The following is a 16,878-nucleotide window of genomic DNA, read 5'->3' as shown; positions in this document are numbered from 1 at the left end:
CAACGCCTGGCCATTTTTTGGTTGCAGCCATCATTGTTGTTTGGCGGGTCCGGGCTGGGGATTCGAACCCGCCACCTTAGGTGTACGTGGCTGGCGCCTCAGCCTGTTGAGCTATAGGCGCCGAGCCAGGGATAGGAATTTTAATGTATCTAAAAGCTGGTGTTAAGAAACAGTTTTATTTGGAAGTTGAGAAAAGGAAGCAAATATTTTCAAATTCATTTTCTTTAATGTTCTGTTCACCTTGTATTCAAAATAAATATCTGGATATTATTTATTTAGAGGTATTTTCATGTATTTCTCAACTTTAAAAAATGATGAGACAAATATCCATTGTCCCTGTTAACTTAATCCATAGAGCAGAGACGAGGAATGTGTAATAGTTTTATAGAAAATGTTTTCTAAACAAAGTAAATCTAAATTTTTAAAGAAGAATTCGCTCTATACAGATTGAGCATCAGAAATTCAAATGCTCCAACGTCTGAACCTTTTTGATGTGACACTGACATGGTGCTTAGAGGAAATGGTCATTGGAACAGTTCAGGTTTGAGGTGCTCAGACACGCTGTTCCCACTCACGTCCAGCCCCATCATCATCAACTCCACCATTTCAGTGCACCAGAGATAACTTTAAGGTTCCCCTCCCCACTCTGGCCCTACTCATTTTTCTTCAGTAAAAACATCTTTAATGCTACAGAATGGGATTATAGCAGTTGCTTTTTCTGGGAACTCTGTTATTGGAGAAACAGTCATTTTAGCTGAACTGCCTTGTAGTTGTTGCCTAACAAAATATGGTATAATCAAATTATAGCATAAAATGAAGCATACTGTAATTACTGTTGTAATCTTCATTTTTCACGGTTCCCTGGGGCTTTCACTCCTTGGTAATCTTAGCCATAGATCATTATTTCTAGAATCAGATTCCTAATTCTAGTGTGATCTCTGGTCTCATATTGACCAAAATTAGTCTTGCCCAAACTTACAGTTTTCTTTTACATTAGTTGTCCTCTTCCATTTTCTGTCATCCCTGGCCTTAATTGACTCACCTGTTTCACTGAATGGGCAATAAGTTTATGGAAGAAAAACAGTGGAGATAAATCGAGGCTAATGGAATATGGCTGGGTTTTTTCCCCCTCTGATAATTGAGAGAAATCTGATTTTTAGGGACAATATTTTGTTCTTTCTCATCATCTCTTAATGTGGCAAAAGTCCTATTCTCTTGTGACCTTTTTTGTTTCCTTTTAGAAGTGTCTGTCATTATTGAGCTTGACTGTCATAGAGAAAAGTATAATATTGCTTGTTATATTTGTTCATGTGGTTTTAAAATTCTGTTGTTTCATGGTGAGCCTAGATATACAATATCTTTTTTTAAATACTTTTTTATATAGTGTATATATGGATCTTAATTTGGAGTATGCATCCAAAGTTTTGAGGGACATTTCCTAACATCACTGGCCTGTTGTTTCTCTTGTAATGAGAGGATTCTGTTTCAAGATTATTGGCCGCATGTGGTCTGTGGCCCTGGAACAGAATGAAGTTAAATGGCCACAGGGGAATTATGAGGTTGGCATTTTTTACACTGCTAATATATTCTGACTAATTGAGTTATTAGTCTCAATCAGGAAAGAGTGTTACCTATTATCAGTGGTCAGTTAAGGCTATTCCCCAAAGTATCTTTTATCTTAAATTCTAGTCTTATGGTATCATTCTTTTTTAGGATTCTTGTATATTAAACTTACAGTATGATATTTTGAAGTTGATGCTTTTCTATTCTCTGTAGCTTTTTGCATTAAATAAATTAAGCAATAGACTGGGGGTAGGGAACCCATGAGTTGTTGGGTTAAAGACCTAAATAGTGTCCTAACTCTCCAAAATTACATGTCCATAGGAGGATGTATTGAAATATGAAACCACATGTTTTCTTGATACTTCACTATGCTACTATTTTTATTTCTTTTTATCCCTGGTTTTTCTTCACTGAATCATAAATGCTCCAAGAATAACCAGACTAAATCTTCTTTGGGTTGCAATTATCTAGATGTTTCAGAAAGAACAAGTGGATCCTCTTCAGATGAAATTGCAGCAGGTGAATGGACTTGGCCAGGGATTAATTCAAAGTGCAGGAAAAAACTGTGATGTGCAAGGTTTAGAACATGACATGGAAGAGATCAATGCTCGATGGAATACACTAAATAAAAAGGTAAGTGAGAAGAGGGTAACAAGTGTTACCTTTCTCAGGAGGCAGAGAAAGACATGGAAATCTAAGGTTTCTCTGGAACTTGAATGCAAATAAAAACTAACAGTTGCAATCTATAGCTACTAAAAAGGGTCAATGGAAATGTAAAAACTGCTCTCTATCTTTTCCCAAAAGAAGCCTGCATGTCTGTGTTACAGGTTGCACAGAGAACTGCACAGCTCCAAGAGGCTTTGTTGCATTGTGGGAAATTTCAGGATGCCTTGGAGCCATTGCTCAGCTGGTTGGCAGATACTGAAGAGCTCATAGCCAATCAGAAACCTCCATCTGCTGAGTATAAAGTGGTAAAAGCACAGATCCAAGAACAGAAGGTAAGTGAGAATGTTGGGACAGTGAACTGGAACAGCCATAGGGAGTTGTAGACAACACATTTGTTTATAGTTTAAGGAACAATTCCATTGTAATAGAATTCTAACCTACTTCTAGTCAGTCATCCTGTAAAGAAAGGTTGAAATTGATTTTCATCATCTTACTTTAATCTTCTAGTTTACTGTGGCATGTTAGACTGAATAATTTCACTTGTTCATATGTTCTATTTCACTGTGCTTCTACAGCTTTATAGTAACAGGTTTGGATTGTTTTGCGATATTCTAAATAATATTTAGTGCATTTTAATTTTATTAAACATTTATTCCAAGGGAAATTTTATTTTTTAATTGAAGTATAATCAATCAATAAAAAATGACATATTTGCAGTTTACAATGCAATGTTTTGATGTACATATACGTTGTGAAATGAATTCTGTAATCTAGCTAGTTAACATATCCCTCACTTGACATGTGAACCACTTTCCAATGCCCTTTAAGTGTGTAAAAAGTTATGTGAGTGGTGAGAACTATGCTGTTTCTTATGCTTTTTCCTCAAGAATGGAAACTTCTTTTACTACGTTCATTAAGTTTAGGGTGGGGTTGTTTCTCCTGATATTTTTCTTTATACTGCAGATTTTCAAATGACACTGTGTTATCATTTTCATTTTCTTTAAACATGTGTATAATAGTTGCTTCAACGGCTCTTAGATGATAGAAAGGCCACAGTAGAAATGCTTCAAGCAGAAGGAGGCAGAATAGCCCAGTCAGCTGAGCTGGCTGATAGAGAGAAAATCACTGGACAGCTAGAAAGCCTTGAAAGCAGATGGACTGAACTACTCAGCAAGGCAGCAGCCAGGTAAGACCAAAGGAGTTTTGAGGAATGGGTCTAAGGTTTTTTATGTCCTATTTTTGACTTACTGTCATGCAAGTACTCTAAATAAAAGCTCATGAATGATTCATATCGTACTTTGGAAGGGATTTAACAATTTTTATTTGAAAAAGAATAAGTTTTGAGGGATGTTCTATGTAACCAGATTCACTTTCAGGAAATGAACTTCAACTACTCATAAATTTCTGAGCAGTGGAAGACTCCTTGGTCTGTGTGGTGTTTTGCTGCAGTATAATTATGCTTCCAAATGACAGGCACCAACTCTTACAATCCAGCCAAGTTTTTTTCTGAGTTTTTAAGACAGATTTTTCTCCCTCTATGTTTATAAATAATGCTTTTGATACTTGGATTTGAAATTTGTCATATTTCTTTTCTATTAGTTTATCCTAATATTAGATGTTTTTGCATCTAGCTAGTCTGCAGTTCTCTTAAATGGCTTCAAGAGGTGCATAAACTTTCTTCAATAATTGGTCAAAAGAAGAAAATGCTTTCTCTTTCCATAGCTATGAGTAACCCTCATGTGACTTGAGCTTAACACACCACCCGGATGTCTTATCTTTTAACTTACACTGCCACTCATTTTAAAAATAAATACCAGATAATCAGAAATCAATAAGAAAGTAGTAGCATCAATCATTTGTCATTATGGTCCATGGCAGTCTTTAGGTAACTCCTTCAGGGAGTGCCAGCACACTTAGCTAATTTTTAATTTTTTTGTAAATACAGGGTCTTGCTTGTTGTCCAAACTCACCTCAAGCTCTTGGTCTCAAGCTTTCCTCTAGCCTCAGCCTCCCACAGTACTTAGATTACAGACATAAGCCACTATACTGGGCTACTAAAAACTTTTGTTTGGATTTTTAAATTTTGGATACTTGATGCTTTTAAATTACTTCTAGCTGTTCTCTTTGATACCTAAGTCTTATTACATTGAATTCTTCAAACTCTGAGATTTCAAAATCAGAGATGAGTCAGAAGAACATAGAAACTAGAGGAAATTTTTTAAAAACGAAATCAATTTTAATCTTTAAGATTATATGTTTTAGTCCGGGCATGGTGGCTCATGCCTGTAATCCTAGCACTCTGGGAGGTCAAGGCAGGTAGATTGCTGAGCTCAGGAGTTTGAGACAAGCCTGAGTAAGAGCAAAATCCTGTACTAAAAATAGAGAAGTTATCTAGGCATTGTGGTGGACACCTACAGTCTCAGCTACTTGGGAGACTGAGACAGCTTTAGCCCAAGAGACTGAGGTTGCTGTGAGCTATAATGACACTGCAACAGTCTTCTCAGAACAACAGAGTAAGACTCTGTCTTTTAAAAAAAAAAAAAAGATGATATGTTTTAGTTGTATTCATTGAAGATGTATTTGGAAGACCAGTATAACAGACTGGGAAGAGAAGTTCTATACTTAGATTACCTCTTAAAAATAGTAGCATCTAGAAACAGGTTTTTCTTTACATTCAAACATAATTGAATTTCCACATAACCAAACGCCAAATCTTTTTATTTCAATCATTTTTTTTATTAAAATAAGTTTGTCAGGGTATATACAGCAGAGGACCTGGCACAAAGTATGTATTAAGAAAGGTTTACTAAACTGAAGTGCATTATGTACTCCCAGGCCTTTTCAAATGACATATTTTTTGGTCTTGTCTTAGTAGTTCTCAGTCAACTTTATGACCTTTCATTATTAGCCTGTGCTACTAGTTCTGTAGTTATTTTCCTTGTCAGGTGGCCTCCAATGTCCGAGCTTCCTCTTCTCCCCTTTATAATTTGCTGCTTTTATTCTATAGACAACTTGAAATCCAAACTTAATATGGATGTTATATTAAGTAAGACTCCTATAAATTTTTGGCTGCTATTTGTGTTGGCAAATTCAGGCAGTCTGGGGTCATTTTTTTTGTCCCTCTTAAATCTGGATTCAAAATGTATTCTGGTGCTTGAAATTATAAGAAGCCTGAATCGATTTGGGGGCAATGAGGAGAGAGTTTTAGTTCACAGAACTACAGTATACTGCTTTTCAGATACTCTTTTTTACTGACAAGTGAAGGTAGCAGTGACAGAGAATTTGAAACTGATGATTTTTTGATTCCTTTAAACTTCATTTGGTCACATGTTCAGGTGACGCATGTACTACATTCTGTTTTGATATGTCTGTATGATATAAGGAGAAAGAGCATTAAAAGATCTGATTCTAGAATGGTTCCTGTGGCTCAGTGAGTGGGGCACCGGCCCCATATGCTGAGGGTGGCGGGTTCAAACCTGGCCCCGGCCAAACTGCAACAACAACAAAAATAGCCGGGTGTTGTGGCAAGCGCCTGTAATCCCAGCTACTCGGGAGGCTGAGGCGAGCGAATCGCCTAAGCCCAGGAGTTGGAGGTTGCTGTGGGCTGTGTGATGCCACAGCACTCTATGAGGGCGATAAAGTGAGACTCTGTCTCTACCAAAAAAAAAAATCTGATTCTAATCCTCATTCTACTATTGCTGCTCCTTGGGTGATTGGACAGATCTTTAAGCCTTCCAGGTCAATTTTCTTATTTATCATAGTGGAATAATTATTCTGCCTACCTTAAAGGTTATGGCTGGGTCAAAATAAGGTAATGCCATGAAAACCTTTAAAACAGCAAAATGCTACATAATGTGTGTTTTGTTTACTATTGGTATTTAACCTATGCTTAGTTAAGACTGTTCTTTTACTGAATGCAGTCCTATTTAATGTGACTTTCTGCCTGAGCAACTTGTTCTATATCTTTGTGCAGGCAAAAACAGCTGGAAGATATCTTGGTTCTGGCCAAACAATTCCATGAGACAGCTGAGCCTATTTCTGACTTCTTATCTGTCACAGAGAAAAAGCTTGCTAACTCAGAACCTGTTGGCACTCAGACTGCCAAAATACAGCAGCAGATCATTCGACACAAGGTAGGAAGTAGTTATAGTTAATGAAAGCACAGAATTGGAATCAGAAATCCTAGAAATAAGAAAACTGCCTATAGCATTTCAGATATGTTTTGCAGGTTGTTTTCTTTTTTAAGTTTAATTTAAAATATCATCAAATTATTAAGTAGAAAAGTCACATTCTTAAAGTAAAAATAGAAATTGATTAATAAGCCATCATCAGAAAAAACAGCTTTTGTTCCCAAAACAAAATAGCTTTTGCCCTTCAGTAGGTAAACTTTTTTATTATTTAATTTGTTATATCATTTGTTATTCATCATTATTTTACTTTTCATTTATTTTGTTTCTGTTACTCATTTTCTCCATCTGGATTTCCAGGCTCTGGAAGAAGAAATAGAAAATCATGCAACAGATGTGCACCAGGCAGTCAAAATTGGGCAATCTCTCTCCTCCCTGACATGTCCTGCAGAGCAGGGTGTGCTGTCAGAAAAGATAGACTCATTGCAGGCCCTATACAGTGAGATTCAAGACTGGTGCTGTAGGAAAGCAGCCCTGCTTGACCAAGCACTGTCTAATGCTAGACTGTTTGGGGAGGATGAGGTGGAGGTGCTCAACTGGCTGGCTGAGGTTGAGGACAAGCTCAGTGCAGTGTTCGTAAAGGATTACAAACAGGATATCCTGCATAAACAGCATGCTGACCATCTGGTATTCATGTTTTCCATTCTTAACTGATTATGTTACTACGTTATTTTATTTTGATTTGTGTTTCTCTTCATTTCTTTTTTTTTTCTTCTTCTTCATTTCCAATACTTTAGCTTTATTTTATGCCCAAGTTAATAGTTTATAGACTTGGTATTAAGTACTAATCTGTTTTTGGATGAGTCCATGGAAATACTTGTATTTAACAAACTAAACTGGTAATACTAGAAGATGGTGTGTGGCATGGTCAGGTACCATCTCAACTCCAACTCATGATTTGGATTATTAGATAACATATCACTAAGGTTCTCTTTAAGCAGTTTTATGAAAGAAAAAGTACTTTAAAAAAAACAGATATATCTAAATAGTGCACGGGATTTGGTCATGTAGTTATAACTTGTACTATATTTCTGGAATTTATATGCTTAAATTTTGAGGATTCTGTGTCATTTTAGTAGAGCAGAGTTTGCCATTTTTATTTCATTTTTACAAAATCTCTTTGGGAATAGTAAAAATAGACAAAGCACTTTTTTTAATAGTCTAATATTATTTTGCTTCTTTGGCTTCAAATAGGAAGAGAGTTTTCAGCCAGGATCCTAACTTAAGTCAACCTATTTTTGCTGGTTTTTGTCTCTTGAACTTTCTGTTTTATTCTTTATTTTTTGTTGAATTTCACTTCTGCCTTTCTTAAGTTGAGATTTGATACCAATAGATTGGTAAAGCTGATTTAATTCTAAATCCCTTTTTATCCAGCACAGAAGAAAGCTTGCGTATAAGTATCTGATTTAGTTATTTTGAATAATTAGTGGGCTAACCAAAAAGATAATGAGGAAATCAAATATCTGATATTTAAACTAAAGTAGTGTTCATCTCTTTAAAGTCTCACATTTCTTTCCCTTTGTTGTGCTATAGTTTTAGAATTAATGGTATTCTTTCCTTTCAGGCTTTAAATGAAGAGATCGTTAATAGAAAGAAGAACGTAGATCAAGCTATTAAAAATGGTCAGGCTCTTCTAAAGCAAACCACAGGTACTTTGAAAGTGCATTTGTTAGCGCCTCTGTTTTCAAAGGCAATCGCATTTCCAGGGAGTTCCTTGTGTAAGCCACATATGAGGAGCTTAGTGATTTTGTTACCATGTACTCCAGGAAGCTGATGCCCTGTGTTCTATTTCCTGCTAAATCTTTTGAAAACTAAAGGACTTAGTGGTCTCCCACCAGTTATAGATGATGATTCCCCTTGCCCTCCAATATGTTGAATGTGAGTGTTCACTGAATGGTGCTATGAACACTAGAAATACCCAACTCTCAACTCAGATCTTAATGATCTCAGAGGTGGCCTCTTTTATCAGGTGAAAGGTTTATTTTATTTCCCACATACACTTAATATGGAATGTTAGGTGAAATCATTACTACAGGGAGAGAGCATCTATAAAAATAAAGATCTAATTGGAAGAAAGCATTAAAGGGACCCCACCTTCCTGGCTCTTAACTATGGTAAATCATGTCTTACATCTCACAGGTGAAGAGGTATTACTTATCCAGGAGAAACTAGATGGAATAAAGACTCGCTACGCAGACATCACAGTCAGTAGCTCCAAGGCTCTCAGAACTTTAGAGCAAGCCCGGCAGCTGGCCACCAAATTTCAGTCTACCTATGAAGAACTGACCGGGTGGCTGAGGGAGGTGGAGGAAGAACTGGCAGCCAGTGGAGGACAGTCTCCCACAGGGGAACAGATACCCCAGTTTCAGCAAAGACAGAAGGTAAGCTGTCACTCCATACTAAAAAGGAGTAGAAGTTTTCCTCTATCAGAGTCCTTAAGTTCATCACTTTTACTTTAATCTAAACCAAAATGTCTGCCTCTCTTTTCTGTTTACTCATGGACAGTAAGATTTGATATAAAGACATATATAAATAATGTTACATATATGTTCTAGTCTAAAGAAGAAAGAAATTGAATCTCAAATCCTTAGGAAGTTTGCTTTGTATGTAACATATTAAGATTTACCTCCGTTATTCATTTCTCAAAGAGCGTTTCATGGTTTTATTTGATTCTCCTATAGGATCTAGTATAGTTCTAGCACAGTAATACTTTGTAGATACTTTTTAAGTTAAATGCCTAGCCAAGGATTAAAACATTGTTTATGATTTTTATTGAAGTAAGGAGAAAAAAGAACTGAACCACTCTTTGTTTTACCTAGAAACAGTCTGGCTCAAGAAGTCATGCAGGCAGTTCTAAGTAAGCAGCAGCAACTAAGTCTAAAGTCAGGCTTCAGAATGATTGAAAAATCTGAGACAAGAAAAAAATAACTGAAGGAAGGAGGTCAGAGCCCTGCTGGGATGTGTGGTGGAGATAGCACTTTCTACCCTGCACAGCTGCTATTGTGCTTTATTTAGCAAAGCATGGCCTGAAAACTCTCTTCCCTCCTTAGGAACTAAAGAAGGAGGTTATGGAGCACAGGCTGGTGTTGGACACAGTGAATGAGGTGAGCCGTGCTCTCTTAGAGCTGGTGCCCTGGAGAGCCAGAGAAGGGCTGGATAAACTTGTGTCCGATGCCAATGAGCAATACAAACTGGTCAGTGACACTATTGGACAAAGGGTGGATGAAATTGATGCTGCTATTCAGAGATCACAACAGGTAATGTTTGTAATACCTCTACATTAATATTTTAGATAGTGGGGATAGATGTGTGAGATACAATACTATGACCCATATAAATAATAATGACACAATGACAAGAATGAGTTCAAACTGAATCTGATGCAACAAACCCGTTTCAGAAATGGGAATTGATTAGGTAGTTTGTGAGGATAGGTCTGGGTTTGGTCCAAAATACTTGACTCCTTTGAGTAAAGAACTTAGAGAACAACCTTTATGAGGCTTTTCCTTAGCTAATGCCCTGCTAGGCTAAGATGTTTGATGGTGATGAGAGTAGATACTAAATATCTAGATCCAAAAGGTCCAAATGCATTATAATCTTAGTTTGATATAATCAACTCTTTTAGCATTAGATGAAAGAGGGAAGGAACCAAGAACTATAATTACTATCAAATATGCAAACCAAAATAGTAGACCTATCCAAAATAGAACCCTCTCAGAAAACACAAGTGTCATATTTCCCTTGATCTTTTTTCCTCCCTGCTTTCTGGGAGAAGGTTATTTGCCTTTTTCTGTAGCCAGGTATCACCTATCCATGGGCCATATAACAACTCCTTGATGAGTTCATAGTGATAAGCAAATGCTTTTTGAACAACACACAAATTTATATTGAGTCTAGGTACACAACCAATGTGTCTTGAGTGTTATCCCTAATCTTGGCCAGATATTTCAGTATGAAACTTACCATCCTTGAGAGAAGCTTATTTTAAATATTAGTGTAGTTTGTCAAAGTAGAAGAAGAAGATGTAAAAGATGGAGGGACCCTCATGAAATAAAAGTCATATAGAGCATGTTTTTGTTACTATTGCCTGCAAAGATTTGATGTTTTTAACTCTCCTTCAGCTGAGCAAGTACATCCAAGTTAACTTGCCAGGCGTGGTGGCTCATGCCTCTAATCCCAGCACTCTAGGAGGCTGAGACAGGTGAATTGCCTGAGCTCAGGAGTTCAAGACCAGCCTAAGTAAAAGTATGACTGTCTATGAAAATAGCCGGGCATTGTGGCAGGCACCTGTAGTCCCAGCTACTGGGCAGGCTGAGACAAAAGAAACACTTGAGCCCAACAGTTTAAGGTTGCTGTGAGCTGTGATGCCACAGCACTGTACTGAGGGCAACAAAGTGAGACCCTGTCTGAAAAAAAAAAACAAAAACGTTACCTTGACTCAACTACATCCATGTTAAATTTATATTTAAACATCTAAATAAAACTGTTGTTTAATATCTTCATAGCAAAGAGGATTGGCAGAATGAGTGCCCTGTCATAAAAGCATTGATTAGAGATATATTTCTTTTGAATGATGTCAATTTCTGTTGTTTCTATCTGTGGTACTACTAACAGGGTTCCACAACTTCTTTTAAAGAAGTTGACATGTGGGCTCGGCGCCTATAGCTCACCGGGCTAGGGCCCCAGCCACTTACACCTAAGGTGGCGGGTTTGAATCCCCAGCTTGGACCCACCAAACAACAATGACAGCTGCTACCAAAAAAATAGCCGGGCGTTGTGGCGGGCGCCTGTGGTCCCAGCTACTTGGGAGGCAGAGGCAGGAGACTCGCTTGAGCCCAGGAGTTGGAGGTTGCTGTGAGCTGTGAATGCCATGGCACTCTGCCCAGGGGGACAGCTTGAGGCACTGTCTCAAAAAAAAAAAAAAAAAAAAGAAGTTGACATGTGATCAATTCTACTTTGTCTGCATCTTGATTTGTGATTCTTCCCAGTTTGGGCTTTACTTTGTGAGATACAAATTATGTTATTCAAAATCCAGGCCTCTCTATGTTGAATAAATCAGAATTCTAAGGAGACCTTGGCTGTATGTAATTTGTTTTTCTTCAATACCTCTACTAGTATGAGCAAGCTGCTGATGCAGAACTAGCTTGGGTTGCTGAAACAAAACGGAAACTGATGGCCCTGGGTCCAATTCGCCTAGAACAGGACCAGACCACAGCTCAGCTGCAGGTACAGAAGGTAAGTTTAACACTAGTGGGCCCACTCTGACCTGAGCTAGTAGAATCATCAGTAGCTTAGAGAGCCTGCAAGAGTTTCTGACTAATCCATGTTAAGTGGAATGATTTAATGGCATCATAGAGGATAGAAATTAACCTTATGTGTACTTTGTTGGTGTGAGGGAGAAATTTTGCTCTGTGAAGAAGTAACTAGGAAAGAATCCAGGAAAGACTAGTTAGCAATTCCCTAGATGACTTTTAGGAGGGAAAATATTTTTGTAAACTACTGAAAAAGATAAACGAGATGTTGGATAGGCAAAGTGTCAAACTTTATAAGAAAAATTTTTGATGTGGCTTTAAAGCAAGGAATTGTTCAGTGTTTATGTAAGCTTTCACTAACACAGGCTTAGGGTCTCTTACTTCTTGACTTAACTACAGTTTACTTTTCAAAGGCTTTCTCCATTGATATCATTCGACACAAAGATTCAATGGATGAACTCTTCAGTCACCGTGGTGAGATCTTTGGCACATGTGGGGAGGAGCAGAAAGCTGTATTGCAGGTGAATTGCATTGATTTATATACCACATTGTTGTGTCCTGATCATGCTGCATTAGAAGTACAATTGTGAGGTGGTGCCTCAAAGGAGTAGGGTGCTGGCCCCATATGCCAGAGGTGATGGGTTCAAACCCAGCCCTGGCAAAAAACTGCCAAAAAAAAAAAAAAAAAGAAGAAGTACAAATGTGAAATGATGGGTTAAGATTTTTTGCCTCCTTGACTTTCTTATTACTGATTAATAGTTTTTGTTTTTGTTTTGTTTTTTTTTTATAAGACAGAGTCTCACTATGGCACCATCAGTAGAGTGCTGTGATGTCATAGCTCACAGCAACCTCAAAACTCTTAAGCGATTCCCTTGTTTCAGCCTCCCAAGTAGCTCAGACTAAGGCGCCTGCCACAGCGCCTGGCTATTTTTTGTTGCAGTTGTCATTTTTGTTTAGCTGGCCCTGGGCCGGGTTCAAACCTGCCACCCTCTGTGTATGTGGCTGGCACCGTAACCACTGTGCTACGGGTGCCAAGCCAGATTAATAGTAAAGTCCCACTTGATAGTCTAGGGAATTCAAACTCCTAGCCCCATGTTCACAAATGTCTAAGTAGCCATCGTATAAAATGTGACATGTATTGCAAATCCACTTTCTTTATAACAAAGAAATTGCTACTTATCCTTACTCCATAAGGAATAAGCTTTGAGTTACTTATCAAGGAATTTATGGTGGGGTTTTTAGAACTGCATGTATAGATTAATTCCTTCCTCAGGTCCTTCTAAAAGGTCACCTTCCCCCCCGCCCCTTTTTTTTTTGAAACAGACTCTCTGTCACTCTGCATAGAGTGCTATGGCATCATCATAGCTCATAGCAACCTCAAACTCTTGGGCTTAAGCAATCCTCCTGCCTCAGCCTCCCGAGTAGCTGGAACTATAGGCACCTGCCACAACACCCAGCTATTTTTTTGTTGTTGTTGTTGTTTAGCAGGCCCAGGCCAGGTTCTAACCCATCAGCTCTGGTATATGTAGCTGGTGCCTTAACCACTGAGTTACGGTTGCCAAGCCCAGGGGTTCAGAGTTCAATCAGTCCACCTGCCTTGGCCTTGCAGAGGGCTGCGATTACAGGCATGAGCCACTGCATCCACAAGTCACCTTTTTTTTTTTTTTAATTAATTAAATTTTTTTTGAGACAGAGTCTCAAGCTGTCACCCTCAGTAGAGTGCCATGACATCATAGCTCACAGCAACCTCAGACTCTTGGGTTTAAGTGATTCTCTTGCCTCAGCCTCCCAAGTAGCTGGGACTACAGGTGCCCACCACAATGCCTGGCTATTTTTTTTTTGTTGTTGCAGTTGTCATAGTTTTAGCAGGCCCAGGGCCAGATTTAAACCCACCAGTCCCGGTGTATATGGCTGGCGCCCTACCCACTGAGCTACAGGCACTGCCCCAGATCACCCATTTTTAAAAGGATTGTCCAATAGAGTTAGTTTGTAGGCCAGATTTGTTTGTTTTTTTATCAGGGGCATGGATAACCATAATTCCTCAGAAACATTCATAAATCAAGCTATTTATTGTAAACCTTAGAAGCACAAATGACAGATTTCTGGAGACTGTTTTTTTTTTTTTTAAGACAGAGTCTTACTTGGTTGCCCTCAGTAGAGTGCCATGGTGTCTTAGCTCACAACAGCCTCAAACTCTGGAGCTCAAGTGATCCTTTTGCCACAGCGCCCAGCTATTTTAGTAACAAGGTCTCACTCTGGCTCAGGCTGATCTCAAACTTGTGAGCTCAGGCAATCCACCTGCCTCAGCCTCCCAAGTACTAGGATTACAGGCATGAGCCACCACACCTGGCCTCTTGGAGACATTTTTTATTAGAGGAAAAAAGACTTGATGGGCAAAGACCATATCGTAGCCCCTGAGATGGTCAGTTTTAAATTGATCCATTATAATAATGCTGTATCTAATATGTATCATTGAAAAGTTAATTTTGCTGTACTTTTCTCACGCTGTTTTACTATCTTTTAAACCATTTTAATCTTTTGAAAATTACAGAAATGATATATGTATATGATAAGAATAAAATTCAGATAACTATAAAGAGGAAAATAAAAGTCACTTATAGTCTTACTAGATTAGTCCATATTTTTAAATAGTGTGTATTCCTTTAGATTATTTAATGTGTACATAATATACCTACTTTTTTTCCTTAAAAAAGGGGTTGACAATAGTAGTGACTTTTTTTTTTTTTTTGATTCATAGGAAAAGACAGAGTCTCTGATACAGCAATATGAAGCCATTAGTCTTCTCAATTCAGACCGTTATGCCCGCCTAGAGCGGGCACAGGTCTTGGTGAACCAGTTTTGGGAGACTTATGAAGAGCTCAGTCCCTGGATTGAGGAAACTCGGGCACTAATAGCACAGTTGCCTCCTCCAGCTATCGATCATGAGCAGCTCAGGCAGCAGCAGGAGGAAATGAGGGTAAGGTGTATGCCAAGTTTTATTTTATTGTAGAACTAAAAATCGGCTCTGTAATTTGTTCATAAATGACGTACTTATCTGTGCCTACTGTATGCAAGTTCTGTGTTATGAAGTTCTTAATCAGTTAGAATTTCTTTGCACAGTAGAATATGTACCTGAATTATTTCCTTTGTTGTTTAATATGAATTGATTAAAGAATAAGATCATGGAGATGTTGAGAACCTGGGTACTCTAGAGGTAAAGAAAGAACTAACTAAACAGTCAAAGGAATTTAAAGTATTTCCAGGGACAGTAGAGTGTTGTTAGACTCAAAGGATGGTTGGACGTGAACGGCTCTTTCTACTTGGTTAGGCACCAACTAGAGTGAGAACTTTTGCTATCCATAGTTAAGACAAAAGGGAGATTTATAGACATTTCAATTAATACTGTTACCATTAATGACACTTTATTAAATGTTTATTTCTGGGTTATGCCTTGTACTTACTGCTATCTCCATGGTCCTGTAAGTGGAAGGATGCAAACTGGGAGGCAACCAGCAGGAAGGTCAAGTCGGTGAGGGCCTGGCTTGCCAGAAATGTTGCTGCTCCATCACTCGTCCTGCTCGATGTCTCTCAGTCTGGGGAGGTAGATGGATATTAAACCGTGTAAATTATAGTGCACTGCATAGAAGCATTTATAGAATGGAAGAGGTTGGGGTAGATTGGCATGACATGGGTGGTAAGGGAGAATGAGAAAAAATATATCCAGGAAGGCTTCCAGGGTTCTGAGACATCTGATTACTGGCTTTCAAAAATTATTAGGTAGTGTCAGAGAACAAGACTTAGGTGTTTTTCTATTCCCCCATAAATGGTGAGATGCTGGGACCTACTGGCTTTTAATAATTTAGATTTTTCTTCTAAAATGGTATTATCTCTGATCAAAGTTATCAAAATAAATAAACTGGTATAAAAATGCCCATTATGTTTTCATCCATATTTCTTCACATAGCAACTAAGGGAATCTATTGCTGAACACAAACCTCATATTGATAAGCTACTAAAGATAGGCCCACAGCTAAAGGAGTTGAACCCTGAGGAGGGAGAAATGGTGGAAGAAAAGTACCAGAAAGCAGAAAATATGTACATCCAAATAAAGGAGGAGGTGCGCCAGAGAGCCCTGGCTCTGGATGAGGCCGTGTCACAGTCTGCACAGGTATGTGTGTATGTGGTGCCTGCCACTCCTAACCTTCAGCTGTCTGTTAGTCTAAGCAAGAGGTCCCCATATAAGGTGTGCCTCTGTGTGCAGGAATGTCCAGACCAGCATGTTGATAATACATGATCGACAGGGCAGGAAGCTTTGCCTATTTGCATTTTTATTCCGGGGAACATTGCCATACTGGCACTATAAGGAGGGTAAAAATTGGCTGGTATGTATTGTCTGCTGATGGTTCCCTGAAAACTTTTCATGTTTTAATGATCCTTTACCAGGGATGATTTTGGATAAATTTATCTTGCAGATTCAAAAGCAGTGACTGCCTCAAAAAAGTAGTTCCTATTTGTCCTGTTACTTTTGAGATTTAGAATGATAGCACATTAATTTTCTTACTCAAGAATCAACAAAGTAGCTTCTAGTTAAAAGAAGGGAAAGGAGAAGAGCCAAAAGAGAAGCATAAACCACCTGCAGTGGAGTTTAAAGCATGTAACTACATACTTTTCAACTAATATATTACTGTTAGTGATACTTCCGTCATGTCTGGGTATTTTATTCCTATGTTTAGTCAATATTCTTGGTTAATATTTGTACTTACTCACGTTTTTCCCCCCCACCTTCCGTCCCATCTCTCACTCACATTGTGGAATGTGTTACTTTGTGTTGTTGCTGCCTGCTCCTGTCTTCCCCACATGGTCACATTTCATTGTTGTGTTGACTGCGCCCACCATTACAGATCACAGAGGTAAGGTACTCACCCCATTGGTATTAGGGTGTTCTTACAAAGCTGAAAATTGAAGGCATTACCTATTATAAAATTTCTCTTTCCATTAAGTGGAATAAATTTGACTAGTGCAGTTAACTATGCCAGTTCTGTTTGGGGTGGATCCTAGAAGTAAGGGAATGTGATGGGAAGTGATTTTGTTAAGGAAATCCACCATGTTTCCTATAGAACTCTGAAAATTGATAAGCCTTACTTTCTCTAATTAAAGAATCCAGAGTTGGTTTTAGATAGATTTTTTTTTTTTTTTTTTTTTTTTTGAGA

The 16,878-nt window shown here is 38.2% G+C and overlaps 1 protein-coding gene across 7 annotated transcripts in view; it reads left to right on the top strand.

Moving 5' to 3' along the window:
• The window catches only part of LOC100961574 (microtubule-actin cross-linking factor 1), a 363,479-nt gene that overhangs the window by 303,489 nt on the left and 43,112 nt on the right, over window positions 1-16,878 (top strand). For all 7 annotated transcript variants that reach the window (XM_023518666.1, XM_023518665.1, XM_023518664.1 and 4 more), the window contains 13 exons: window positions 2,035-2,196; window positions 2,391-2,561; window positions 3,249-3,415; window positions 6,203-6,362; window positions 6,717-7,043; window positions 7,981-8,065; window positions 8,556-8,797; window positions 9,467-9,673; window positions 11,532-11,651; window positions 12,082-12,189; window positions 14,427-14,645; window positions 15,633-15,836; window positions 16,570-16,578. In XM_023518666.1, the coding sequence (XP_023374434.1) occupies window positions 2,035-2,196; window positions 2,391-2,561; window positions 3,249-3,415; window positions 6,203-6,362; window positions 6,717-7,043; window positions 7,981-8,065; window positions 8,556-8,797; window positions 9,467-9,673; window positions 11,532-11,651; window positions 12,082-12,189; window positions 14,427-14,645; window positions 15,633-15,836; window positions 16,570-16,578 (2,181 nt within the window). The remainder of the gene's footprint in view (window positions 1-2,034; window positions 2,197-2,390; window positions 2,562-3,248; window positions 3,416-6,202; window positions 6,363-6,716; window positions 7,044-7,980; window positions 8,066-8,555; window positions 8,798-9,466; window positions 9,674-11,531; window positions 11,652-12,081; window positions 12,190-14,426; window positions 14,646-15,632; window positions 15,837-16,569; window positions 16,579-16,878) is intronic.

This window comes from Otolemur garnettii, unplaced genomic scaffold (genome assembly GCF_000181295.1).
Source record: "Otolemur garnettii isolate 467f Iridium unplaced genomic scaffold, OtoGar3 scaffold00144, whole genome shotgun sequence".
In the NCBI taxonomy this organism is placed as follows: Eukaryota; Metazoa; Chordata; class Mammalia; order Primates; family Galagidae; genus Otolemur; species Otolemur garnettii.
The sequence above is the reverse complement of the archived record's forward strand: the minus strand, read 5'-3'. Positions and strand labels throughout refer to the sequence as shown.